The sequence below is a fragment of the Streptopelia decaocto genome, assembly GCF_964273445.1.
Source record: "Streptopelia decaocto genome assembly, chromosome: 15".
NCBI lineage: Eukaryota > Metazoa > Chordata > Aves > Columbiformes > Columbidae > Streptopelia > Streptopelia decaocto.
In genome coordinates this window covers 5834092-5846769 of record NC_138670.1, presented here as the reverse complement: position 1 = coordinate 5846769, position 12678 = coordinate 5834092, and the positions used below count along the sequence as shown (strand labels likewise).

Here is a 12678-nt window from a genome sequence, read left to right as displayed (position 1 = left end):
GCAGCTGTCCCAAATGACTGTAACTGTCCCTCGATGCCAAATCCCACGATCACCTGGCACCAGATGTGACCAGGAATGCTGTTTGCACAGCGATGCACTCAGCACTGCCATTATTCCAAGGGAAGCTGTGTTGTAGGCTGCACATCAGGGGCACGACGAGAGGAAGAAAATCAATAGAAACCCACATGAATTAGAAGCGTGATTTTTGCAGACACAAGATGGGAGGGGAGACCCGCCAGGTAAGCAGGCTGGCAAGGACAGACTCCAGCCTCGGAAAACACAGGGGAAAGGTTCACAGCGCAGATGTGGGCGTAAGACAGACTCTGCTGATCAAGATGTTCCCTCTGAAGGCACAGGGAAGAGGAACAAACAGCAGGTCAAGAGTTGGCCAAGCAAACCTTGCATGTGTGAGACCTTTAATTGCCTCATTTGGGGAATTAAACTCCTTCGCAAGCCTCCATCAAGGTCAGTTACGTGTAGCTGACAGCTCAATAAAGGAAATCCTTTTACGAATATGGATTAAGAAAAAAGCCATATCTACAGCCAGAAGCACCTCTCTGCATGTCAAAGCAAGCAGGTCAGCTTCCCGTGCTGCTCTGAGCCGCCGTGCCGTGTACTAAGAGTTCTCAGGATCTGAGATTTTTTCTGCAACATTGTGATCAGGAACCGCCAGTGAACTCAGCATCTCTATGAACCTGCCAAAAGCATAAATCAAGAATCCATCTTTTAACACCCCCATCCCCCACAAATACTCTTTGGAATCAATGCACACGGTTTGTTACCAGCTTCTGGTTAAAATTAGGAGTGTATTCAAGTTAATCATTTCTCAGCCACTTTTTGCATGAAGTGGTATCCGGCTGCTCTGATATATGTTGGAGTCGCACCCACCGCAGGACCGACCTCTGCGGGGACGGGACCATCTGGTTATTTGGTGCCTGTGGAAGAACCAGCACAGCAGGACCCCGGCTCTGACCCGGCATCTTGGTCCCAAGGCACCACAAACAGCCTGTGCTCTCAAGGCACACACAAAAAAACCCTTCCAAGAGATGCAACTTGGTGGAAAATTACTCATTAAAGAAAAGAAAAAAAAAAAAAGACGGTATTGACCGAGGTTATCACACTAAGCAAATCAAAGATATCTAAAGAAACAGAAGTGGAAAGGGCTTTGCAACAAGGGCACGCACCTGAGGGGAAGGGCCAGAGCAGAACAGGAGCAGCTATACAAGAAATAGCAGCCAGACAGATGGATATTGTCTTGTAAGAGAAAACAAGTGTTACATTGAGAAAGTTTCTGATCAAAGCAATCTCATATTTGCCCAAAAATGGACATGACTGGCATCTGTAGGACAGCTCCAGCCCAGAGAAGCCCAAACCTCTTGTGGGGTTTCCTGTGCTGCTGTTTGCAGATCCCAAGGGACGGTCCCACCGTCCCCCCCGGGACCACAGACCCTACAGACCCCACTGCAGCCATCTGGGACCACAGACCCCACTGCAGCCATCCGGGACCACAGACCCCACTGCAGCCATCCGGGACCACAGACCCCACTGCAGCCATCTGGGACCACAGACCCCACTGCAGCCATCCGGGACCACAGACCCCACTGCAGCCATCCGGGACCACAGACCCCACTGCAGCCATCCGGGACCACAGACCCCACTGTAGCCATCTGGGACCATCTGCCACTGCCCTCCCGGCTCCTCTCCTGAGCCACGGGGTTTGGGACAGAGAGCGCAGGCGAAGCCACGTTTGGCTCACTCCACAGAGAAGCCTTGAACAGCCTCTAAACACGTTGCATTCCAGCATTTTAATGCTAATTCTCATATTGTAGCCAGAACAATCTCAACAAATGAAGCTGCCCACTCTTTATCCTAAGCCAGTCTGAGGAAAATGAGATGTTTGCTCTTCTTTTATTAGAAAGGAAATTAAAACAGCAACTAATAATTTAGATGTAGGTAAACTCAAGAGGAACATCATCAAGTGTTCTGCAGCAATGAAACCTCCTGCTGGCTCCAGCTGGGAGCAGAGGACAAGTCACCAGAGCAGGGTCACAGGGACACCCTACAACACGATGTCCACACCAAATTAACAGCATTAATTGCAGTTCCAAAAATACAACAGAAGGCAAGTTAGTCTCAACATCACCCTCTGAATCACTGACCTGTGAACAAGCGAGCTTAGTCCTTCTTGGCTTCACGTGCATGTCTGAATTACAAGGAAAACCAATATTTTTCCTCCTTGCCCCATCTCCAAAGCCAGATCGAAGAACAATGGGACATGAGAAGAGCCCTTGGGCTGTGGCATCCAGGGACACCAGGAATGGCGGCACATCCAGCTCGGAGTGGGGCTCTGAACGTGCACCCCGCACCCCGGGGAGGGTCCTGGCCCGAGGTCTCAGCTGCTCCTCTGGCTCCCCTGGGCCCAGCCAGCTCCACTGCAGCCAAAACATCACTATTAACATTTGGTTTGACTAAACGCTTCTTTACGCCCCCTTCAAAAATGAAAACAAACCCTTTCCTACCTGACAGCCCCCAGACAGGGATGCAGGCTCAGCTCTCTCTGCTACGTAATTCCCAGGGTTATGCTTCATCTCAAACCCTGATTTTCCTGTAACGAAGCTCCATAACCAGTCCCAGCTGTCATTTACATTGGTGGAGCAAGCCAAATATTACAGCAGTTACAATAACCAACAAGGTGCAGAGATCAGGAGCAAACCAATAACTCTGCGTTTAATTAGTCTAAGGAAATATTGACTCACAACTCTGTTTTACCTGGCTGGATTTTTCCAGGCAAGTCACAATACAACCTGTATTCTAGATCATTCAGCGATGTTTACAGCCACGGTTTTTCCTGACATGGTTCTTGCAAAGACTCCCACTGGTAATCAAGGCATTTGTATTGAAGCACAGCACCTCCCAAATATTTGGCCATGCTCATAACCCTGTGGGGTTGTCTAAAGGGACAAAGCATCAGGTATGACCAGGGCAATGGCAGAGCAGAACCAGGTCTGATTTCAGTCCTTGCAGTGGGAATTCCCACAAAGAGAGTCGTTTCATATAAATAAAAGCTACAATAAAATAAATGCCTCCAGTGACTGAGTTGGTCTCTGCAGAAGTATGTTTTTAGAAACTGCTATTGATCTGGTTTGGTCAGAGACAGGAAAGACCTTCTGCTCAATGCCTATGTAACCTGTATCCTGAAAACAAAAGAATTACAGTAAAAAATACAGTGGAAATTAAGACATCTTCTTAATCTCACCTCTTGTGGGAGGGATGAGATGACAGACACCAGAGCCAGGCGGCTGCACTGGTGGAACCCCCTCCAAATCCACCTTGCCCAGGAGGACAACAAGCACCCACAACAACTCCCACATCGGTCATATAGGCTTTAAACTCCATTTGCTTTTCTATGTCAGCTTTTCAAATTCTTTTATGAGCTGGTGTTTTCTCATTCTTATTGCAGTCTTTAAGTGCCGCTTTGATTATGTATTTGGAAGTTAATTCTAGCACTTAAAAATCCCATTTTATATGTTAGTTTTGGTGCAACAAGTCCACGTGGGCACTCCTTGATGTAATCTGAGCATTTCTTTAATTGCCTCTTTGAATCAAGGACTCTTTCCAGGAATAAGCTCTGGTTAAGCCCCACAGGAAACAGTTTCCATACATTGTGCAAGACCTGTCCAAAATGCTAAAGGATGACTTAGTGAAGCAGACGCAGTATTAAGACAATCCCAGGCATGCTTCTATTTGCAGGGACAAACACAACCCACTTGGCTTTGCCACCAGCTCCCCCAGCTAGCATCTCCTGGGCTGGTTTTTGTCTCCAGCTCTTGGGTTGGTTTGTACCAAAGGGGGTTCAGTGTCCAAGGCAAAGCAAGCTCAGAACGTCTGTTCAGCTCTGGGACACAAAGACACAACCCAAAGCTCTAAGTTCTCAACTTCTGGACTGTCCACGCTGGTGCCCACAGAATCACTGTGGGAGAAAAACCAGCACAAACCACCACACCGGCTGAATTGCAGCTAAAAGCCACTTTTTCAGCTAAAGCAGAACTGCTCAGTCCAACACCTCTCACAAACTAGATCTATCTCCTCATGTGAAAATGAAATGTCTGCCTATTGCCTGTCTTATTCCTACAACATCTTTTTTTTTGGCACACTTGTTTATAAAACTCATACTATTGAACTTGGCGTTGCAAGATATAGATTCTTATCTTTAAAGCAACAAACACCGTGATTATTCTAAAAGCAAGTTCCAGCCAGACTTTTCCGGCACCATCACAAGTTGCAGCCAAGCTCTGCCACTTAGATAAGAGTTTACTAGCTGCCCATAAAATAATTCCAATCAATTGTGCTCTAATCAGTTAAAATACTGCCAGCTTCAGAGTAAATGACTATTTATACCCAGAGACTTGAAGGACGCTCCCCAGCCATCTCGATGGACCAACAGAGAACAGGGTCCCCTCACACGGTGGGACAACAGCACAGGGACAGCTCTGACGGCACCGGACTGTTCATATGCACTTGCCCTTAAAGCTGTTTGGCAGCTCCGTGTTCTTGCTGCCACAGTCACGTTGATTGCAATCCTCCAGACTGAGACCTTTGGCTTTTCTAAAAGTCTTATTTAATTATTTATCACCACTTACTAAATAAAATACAGCACCTGCTGCAGCTGGGGTATGATCCACGTGGCACACGTGGGATTTTCAGGGCAGCCCCGGGAACCACGTGTGCTCACGGCCGGGAACTGGGCTGAGCCTCCTTGGGAGGGTGGGGGGAAGAAGGCATTAATGCATATGAACTCTGAATATTTGGACCGTTTGCTGGAAAGGAGATCAAGAACACATTAAATGGAAGGGTTTGTAATACCACATTGTACCCTGGGGGAAATGGGAATGATCCCAGAGATGTATGTTTGCTGACAGTATTTTGTACCAGACTTTCTTCACAGGGCAGCAGCTTTTGGCCAAAAATCTGTACATACAATACTAAATTAAGATCACTTAAGATCACATTATAGCTGGTTCTATTCCTGGCGTGCTTGTGAAACACAAATTTCAATGCCATCTGTTGGCACTGCTGGTACCGCTAGCTGGGAGATGCTCAATAAAGACACTGCAACATTTCAGGGAAAACTTTAGTCATTTCTCTGTTTCCAATGCCTGATTTCAAAGCTTTACCCTGTTTTGTTCTGCACCCATCACACCACAAAGCTGCTGTTTTCCCAGGTGATAAACGTTACACTGACAAGCATTTTGGATTCAATTAGCAAACACGGCAAAGCCTGACACTATCTGCACGGAAACCAGGTGCAACTTCCAGCCCCATCTTGCTTTGAAGTCCTGAATCTGTGCAAAACCAGGTATTTCCATGGCAACGGCCAGGACGCCAGGAGGATGCCATTGTGGCAGCAGAGGAGTGGAGGAAGGAGGCTGCTCGGACACGCAGCTCTGCCTGCCCAAAGCTGGGAAGGGAGATGAAGGAGGAGAAAGCAGCATGAAACCCACTCCAGCTACGAAAGATCAAGCCAAGGGCTTCTGGAGTATGAGAGCACTCCTGCTCACCACCGCTTCTGTCTTCAAAGGGAGAGAAAATGGTCCCCAGCGATTAGTAATACTCTTTTCAGAAGAGATCGATGCAGGCAATCGAGAAATGCTGCATTAAAGCTGTCTGTTTACTTTTGATATAGGAGCGTCTGAGAAAGGCTGACCTGGGTGCTTGAGAGACATCAGGAGGTCCCTCAGCTTCATTACAAACCTGCAGCTTATCATCCCCATCTTCATTTTGCCTGAACAGTTTTGACAGCTACACTAAGGCCTTTTTTTTTTTTTTATTGGCGTTGAGAACATTTAAAGCTATCAACATTAATTTTTCAGATCCTAATAACATTAAATTAATTTACAATTTTCTACCAATCCAGAATGAAGTAGCTGTCACCGACACCCACGATCCAATATTTTGGAACCATGGGCACACATACATGCGCCAGATAAACAAACCCAGGCTGCAAAAATATTGTTCTTACCAGTCAGTGTGTTATTTAGCCACGAATCAGACAATGTGGCTGCATAGCGGGGGCACTTCATTTGAAGGGTGGGAGGAAGAGAGACTGACTGTTGTCCCTATAATATATGATGAGGGAATTAGTCAACAGCTACATGGTGACAACCATCCAAGCTGTTAAAAAATAAACAATATATCCGACAGAAGACCAGGGGACATCAGCAGGCAAGCAGGCTGTGGTCAATCAACAACAGTTTTCAAAAGTTCGAAGAACAGGCAGCAAAACATTCAACACAGGCACATCAATTATTGGCGAGTAAGAGACATAAAGCTACTTGCTGAGTGGCAAGTTAAATGTAAACTAAGTTTTTGTAGAAGAATAAGCAAGACAACTGTTTGCTTTCATATTCCATTCAGCTTTTCACACAACTAATTTTCCAGGCGCAGTATTTCATGGTAACACCTGCTTCCCCTCCTATTCCTGGATGCAGGGCAGTTACCTGAGACAGTCAAAACCATCCTACAGGATTCTCCTCTATTAAAAACGAAACTTGCAAAAGAAAGGGAGGAGCATGGGTTGCAAGAGTAATATTTTTAGTTGAGAATCCAACGTCCTTTTAAACCTGCATATTTCAGGCTCTGGGTTTTTAAAGTAGTCTCAGCTGATAAAAGCTCTAAAAAATCAGAGAGGATTTGGTTGTGCTTCTTATCCTGTATGCCAGGAAGCAGGATTCCTCGGAAAACCACAGTTCCGCTCTTGCCCTTGCAGTCTGCTGACAAACGATTTTGCAGTTTTCAGGATAAGTTTGATTTATTATGACCATATGGAGGTAAAAAAAAAAAAAAGAAAAATAGGAAAAAGACACAACTTATTACTCATTTCAACCCATAAATCTACTTCAGAGCAGGACTTCTTAATAAAAATGCATTAACCATGGCAACAACCAAATATTGAAGTCCATTTGCTCGCTGCGGTGCTTTGGGTAATTTCGATTTACTGTTTATCTACCTTCTCTAATCAGACCTTGTCTTCACAATATTTGGTTCCTGCAGTTATCGCACTAGGACGACAGATGTGGCGAAGCTTCCCAAGTGTGACCCATGGCTGTTCCCGGCCCCAGCGGAGCTCACCTGCCCCGAGGACCTCAGCAGATCACACAGAGCCACGGCTGGAGCAAAACCAGAGTGAGAATAAGCAATTTTGTGCAAGGTAATAATTCCAGGAGTGGAAAAGAAATATTTCTGCAGTTATCCCTTTCTACTATTCCTCGGAGTCTGCACAAGCTCCTGACTTAACATGAAGGCAGTCGAGGAGAGGAAAAAAAAACAAATCATGAGCAAAACGTGCCTAAAGAGCAGGGAGCAACAGGCAAAAGAAGCCCCCACCAGCTCCCAATTTCAGGGAGGCTGCTAAATAATTAACTACATTACCTATGGGATCACGTCTCCCCAGGTGTTTTTAAACCCTGACAGAGCAAAGCGCAGGTGGGGGGTGCAGAGCGCAGGTCTGGCAGGGATCCCCCCCGCGCTGGGCACACACAGCCCCAGCATTGTCCGCACTGCACCGAGCCGGGAGAAACACGGAGGAAGGTACAGAGAACCCACATCCGCACCAACATCCTAAGGCAGAGCCCAGAGCCACGAGACCACCAGAACAACATTTCTGCTCTGTGTCAGCCTTTCCTAAAGGGCCGCTGGAGAGACACCAGACTGTGTCAAACACCAACGTCACGGCATCGGGATGTGTTGGATGGCGGCACCTTGCCAGGGCAGAGGGGCTTTCCCCATACATCACCTCTCTCCTTCGATCTTTACTGGCATTCACCAAACCCTTGTATGATACACTTATTTTACCAAAAGCCAGCAGAAGGGCACGTCACAACCCTCAGCTCTCCCCTAGGCACACGCTGCACTTTCTTCAAGCGCTCAGCCCCTGGAAGAAGAGCAAAGGGGGAGCAGCCGGTGCTGAGCGCCAGCGCGGGAGATGCTCCTGGGCAGTGACAGCCCAGGGCACAGCGGCTCTGGGAAGAAGCTGCGGGCCGAGCTGGTTCACCGGCAGGCCCATGGCGATCCTTGCCTCCCATCCTGCAGCATCAGTCGACGCACAGCCTGCTGTTTTGTCTCTCTCCACTCGGGAGGAGTCGCAGACAGACAGTAATAATGAGATGTCAGCTTTATCCACAATGCAAAATAAATGTCATACCCTTTTTCTGGTTTAATAGCTGTTGCCAAGGCAACAAGTAGTATTCCTTACCACCACACCCGGCAGACAATCAAAGGTGGGAAGTGGTCTGGATGAAGAGCCAAACACACTGCGTTGTCACCCTCCCTGGACCTACCACCCATGGGTCTCGTTCAACCCACTCCAGGCGGTGTCCCTAACAGGGCCGTTCCACTTTCCAGAGCCCAAAAACTGGTTATCAAGACGCTTATAAGACCAGAAACAAAACATCACACCCTCCAAAATCCCAGGAGAGGTGACCTGTGGGGACAGACCATAGGCAGGAGGTGACAACAGCTCCCGGTGATCCAGCACTCCATCACGCGGCAGAGCAATTCCAGGCTCTGATGCAGCGGGTCCCACGACATTCGGCTGCTCCAGAGTCCGCAGTGACGGACAGGAGGCTCAGACGGCCCCACTGGCCACCTCCACGCACAAGCAACGCACGAACTACGTGGCAGAGCAGTGGGAATCTTGGCTCCCTCTCCAGATCCACCATCAGCTCAGTGTTAATGCTACGCACATGACAAACACAAAGCTCTGCACAGACAGAAGCAGCTTGAGGCAGCTCGGCGTAAAACGCAGTATAAACTAACAGAGTTAAAGATGCCTGAGAAGAGAGGCCAGGGCAGGCAGATGTACGATGCCATTGCCTTGCACTGCACACACAAACACACATGTGCACGTTCCCCATGTTCTGGGCTGGCAGCGGCGAGCAGCCCTGGCCGTGCGGGCTCCCCAGCTGCCCCCTGCCCTGCAAAGGGCATATGGCCACAACGGGGGTTCATCCCAGCGCAGCTCCCCGTGGAAGCAGCAGCAGGAGTCGCCCCTTTTTCCCTATGGAAAATCACAACTTATGAAAGCAGCTCTGCCAGCAGCAAAAGCCAATTTTCAAAAGATGCAGGATACTAGGGTACCGAAATTCAGTGGTGCTGCAGGGATGTCCCGCCACCGACCCGGGAACCGGGCAGCCGCTGCAGCCCCCGGCTCCCGCTGCGACCCCCGCCCTGCTCGGGGTTGGGTGGTGTTGGTTTGTTTTTTTGGGGGGAGGGCTTAAATTCGCTGCAGCAGCCCGGCAGGAGCCACCGGGATGCTGCGAGCAGGCGAACCCGGGGCCGGGGTTCCTCTCCGAGCAGGGTCCCGCCGCAGACGCCCATCACCACGGGGACACCCACGGGGCGTCCAGGTTTCTCCCCGGGGGCCGCCGCGGTCCTGCACCCACCTCCTTCTTAACGGTGCGCAGCAGCCGCTGCCGGGTCTCCGCCTCTGTGGGGAGAAGCGGGAGAAGCCCGTTAGTGCGCCCCGGCCCGACCCCGCCGCCCGCGCCCCCGGCCCGCCGCCCGCCCTACCCGCCGGGGCCGCCGCCATGGCCGCGCTCCTCCGCTCCGCAGCGCCGGTGACTGGCGCGGGGCCGCTCCGCGGGGCCGGGCCGTGCCCACCGGGCCGCACCGCCCACCCGCGCCCGCCGGGGAGGGGCCGCCGCCGCCGCCAATCCGTGTGCGCCGCCGGGCCGCGGGCGCACCGGGGACACCCAACCGGGCCCGCGCCCTCGGCACGGGGACCGCGCCCGCCCACCGGCCCTCGTGGGGGTCCTTAACCGCCCCCCCCCGCCCAGTTCCCAGGGGCTCATCACCGGGCACCCCTCCACTGGGACACCCAACCTCAGCCTTCCCAGACCTGGGGCCAACGTGCCGGGGGGTGCCCGGGGACAGTGACACTCGGGATTGGTGACACGGGGCCGGGGGAGCCCTCGGTGTGTGTCCCCCGCACACCCGCTGCTTTCGGGGTTGCAGCCGGCGGGGTCCGGTGTTGAGCGGGGAGCCCTGGGGGTGACACGGAGATGCAAAGTGACAGTGTCCTCGCAGCCATGCGGCATCTAGGGACCCTCCTGTGGCTCCTCCGCACCGGGAAGGCGATAATGAGCCGAAAAGACCAATTCACAGCAGGTGGCTCCGATCGAAATCACAGCCCCTCCAGAGCGCGCCCTGCCTGGCAGCTCCCAGGAACGCGTCTTCTGTTTTTCTGTTCCCTCGTTCGCTGTTCCAGGACATTTCCATAGAAACAGGATCCCGGCTCCTCCGCAGTCCAGTTTCCAATAACTACAAACCGCATTAGCGTGAGGGCAGTGCCACGCCGCACACAGCCAGCGGCCTCCATCGCAGCCCCGGCCACCGCTCCTGTGCCACGCCGGGAGCTGGGCTGCGGCCCCTGCATCGCTCCATGCTGCTGCTCGGGGACCCCGAAGGTGCCAGGAACCATCCATCCCCTCTGCCGTCCGTGACGGGTATTTGTGTGTCAGGACACAGCTCTGCCAGGAAGACAGGAGGGAGCTCTGGACTCGGGATTAATCAGAATTTGTCCCCTTCTGTAGTTTACTGCTGGCACAGAGGCTGGGAGCATACCTGTGCCATATCCCTTGCAGGGAAAACCTATTTCCTTGTACATTATTTGCTTTTCACTGTTTATTGGCTTGCTAAACACCCTGTTAACAGAAGTGGTGGCAGCGCAAATGTCGCCAAACTGTAGGAACAGGGCCAGCTTGCTTGGGGGTATGTGACTGCTGATCCCAGGAAGATTCTGGGGGTCACAACTCCCATCTGCAGTCGGTGAGTGTGGATCTGACCCCTGTATCGAGCTCTGCTGCTCTGCTGCCACTCATATCTTATACTGACAAATGTGGGTTCAATTGCTTGAACAGGCAATTAAGACAGGCTAATAAATACTCATAATGAAGGCATCATGGCCTCATAAAGCACCATATAGGGGCACCGTCAGATATCAACAGTAACCAAGCTCCAAGGGCAGAGAGAGCCCAGTTGCTGCCCGGACCCCAGGCTGTGGTGGGGACAGCCCAGAGCCACGGCTCTGATAAGCTGAGACGGGAAAGGCGCCAGGTTCCCAGAGCGGCACACAGCATGGACGTGTCACGCACGGCACCTCGCAGGGCTCTGGTCTCTGTAAAACTCCTCCAGCCCAGGATGAGACTGAGTTAAACCACCAGCGTGTGCCAGCCAGGAGATCCTCGGCTGCCTGACAAAGCCTTTGAATTTGACCTTGGACAGGCAGGCGACTTTCTCCTGCCTGTTTCTCACTTTTGCTGTTGTGAAAATGTTGTTGGAGACATTGACTTGTCTAGCAAGGTGTCAAGGTGCAAGGGACACCAGGAATTGCTCAGTTTAGCACCACAGTCAGGAAAATGAGTCTGTCCAAGTGCAGCCAACACAACTCTTTTAGGACTTTTCCCAAGAAAAAAAGCCTTGCTTAACTCTGCCGAGCTAGGGGGAGCGGTGACCACCGGGGCGAGCTCATCTCAGCTGCACAGCACTGCCAGAGCAAAGGCCAGAGGAGCAAAAAGATCATTTGGATTCCTGTTAATGAACCGTGCTGCTTTTGTCCAATCTTCAGTCCTGTCAATCTCCCTGCGATGCTTCAGGCTAACGAACATGGGGTGAGCAGCATCCATGCGCCAAACAAACCCAGGGAGACCCAGGTGCTTGGTGGTGCTGGCACCTCTGTGGGGCCATGCACCAAAACAGGCAACACTTAGACAATTTGAGAGGAGCAAAAAGTGATTTTCCTGGTGTCTTTCTCCCCAGGAACAATGGTGCTATGCAGGCGGTGGGAGCTATTACTAATTTATTACCTTCCTTTCGGGAGGAATTAGCTGAAACAAGCAGAGGGACCAGCCTTGCTGGTTCCTTCTTCGTGGAAAATTCTGCTTTTCCCTGGATTAAAGATGGGTGGGAGACGATTGGCCCCTGTTTTCTGAAGTCTGGAGAGCTTAAATGAGAGCATGTTGATCTATACTTAATGTGATTAAGTTACATCTCTGAGTATCATGTTAATTAAATTAAACTTCCCACTGCTGCCTCTGTGGCTTAAACAGGATAGCTGTTTTAAGACCACAATCCACTCCTCTGCATTTCATTGCATGGGTGAGCAGGTAGGATAAAAGCAATCCTCTAATCAAATAATCATACTGTTTAGAAACAACTTCTAACTCAATGGAAATTCAAATTTGAAGCTGATTTGAGCTAAAATGCTTTGAAATGGGGTCCATCTTTTTGAAACACACTGTATTTCAAATGGTACGTAGTCTCCATAGCCTCCTCTCTGAAATACTTCTAACTGAACGTCAGGTGATGGACAAGAATATTTGTCTACAATTGGCAAAATAACAACATTTTACCCAGAAAACTCCCCCGTCTGGTGTGTCACTGATGAGCACACCGAGCCCCACGCGGTACAGCTGATGAGCCAATGCACACAGGGTGGAAAACTGTGACCAGAATAAACAAAACTCTGGGAAAAACTCCTCTCTCCAGCAGGTCACAGAGGCAGGATCCTGCTGGGAGTCCACACTACCCCAAAACCCCAGGGAGCACAACACCTCTCAGTGAAAACCATCTCCCACAGACACCTCTCCCCCTGCTCTCCTGCCTCCAGCAGCCCTGAGAACC

General features: G+C 50.7%; 1 protein-coding gene across 1 annotated transcript in view; it reads right to left on the bottom strand.

The window, feature by feature from the left end:
• The window catches only part of SGSM1 (small G protein signaling modulator 1), a gene marked incomplete at both ends in the record, with an annotated part of 32149 nt that extends 22563 nt beyond the window's left edge, over positions 1-9586 (bottom strand). The window contains 2 exon segments of the mRNA XM_082066297.1: positions 9441-9563; positions 9566-9586. Of these exon segments, the coding sequence (XP_081922423.1) occupies positions 9441-9563; positions 9566-9586 (144 nt within the window).
• Between the last annotated feature and the right edge of the window lie 3092 nt (positions 9587-12678).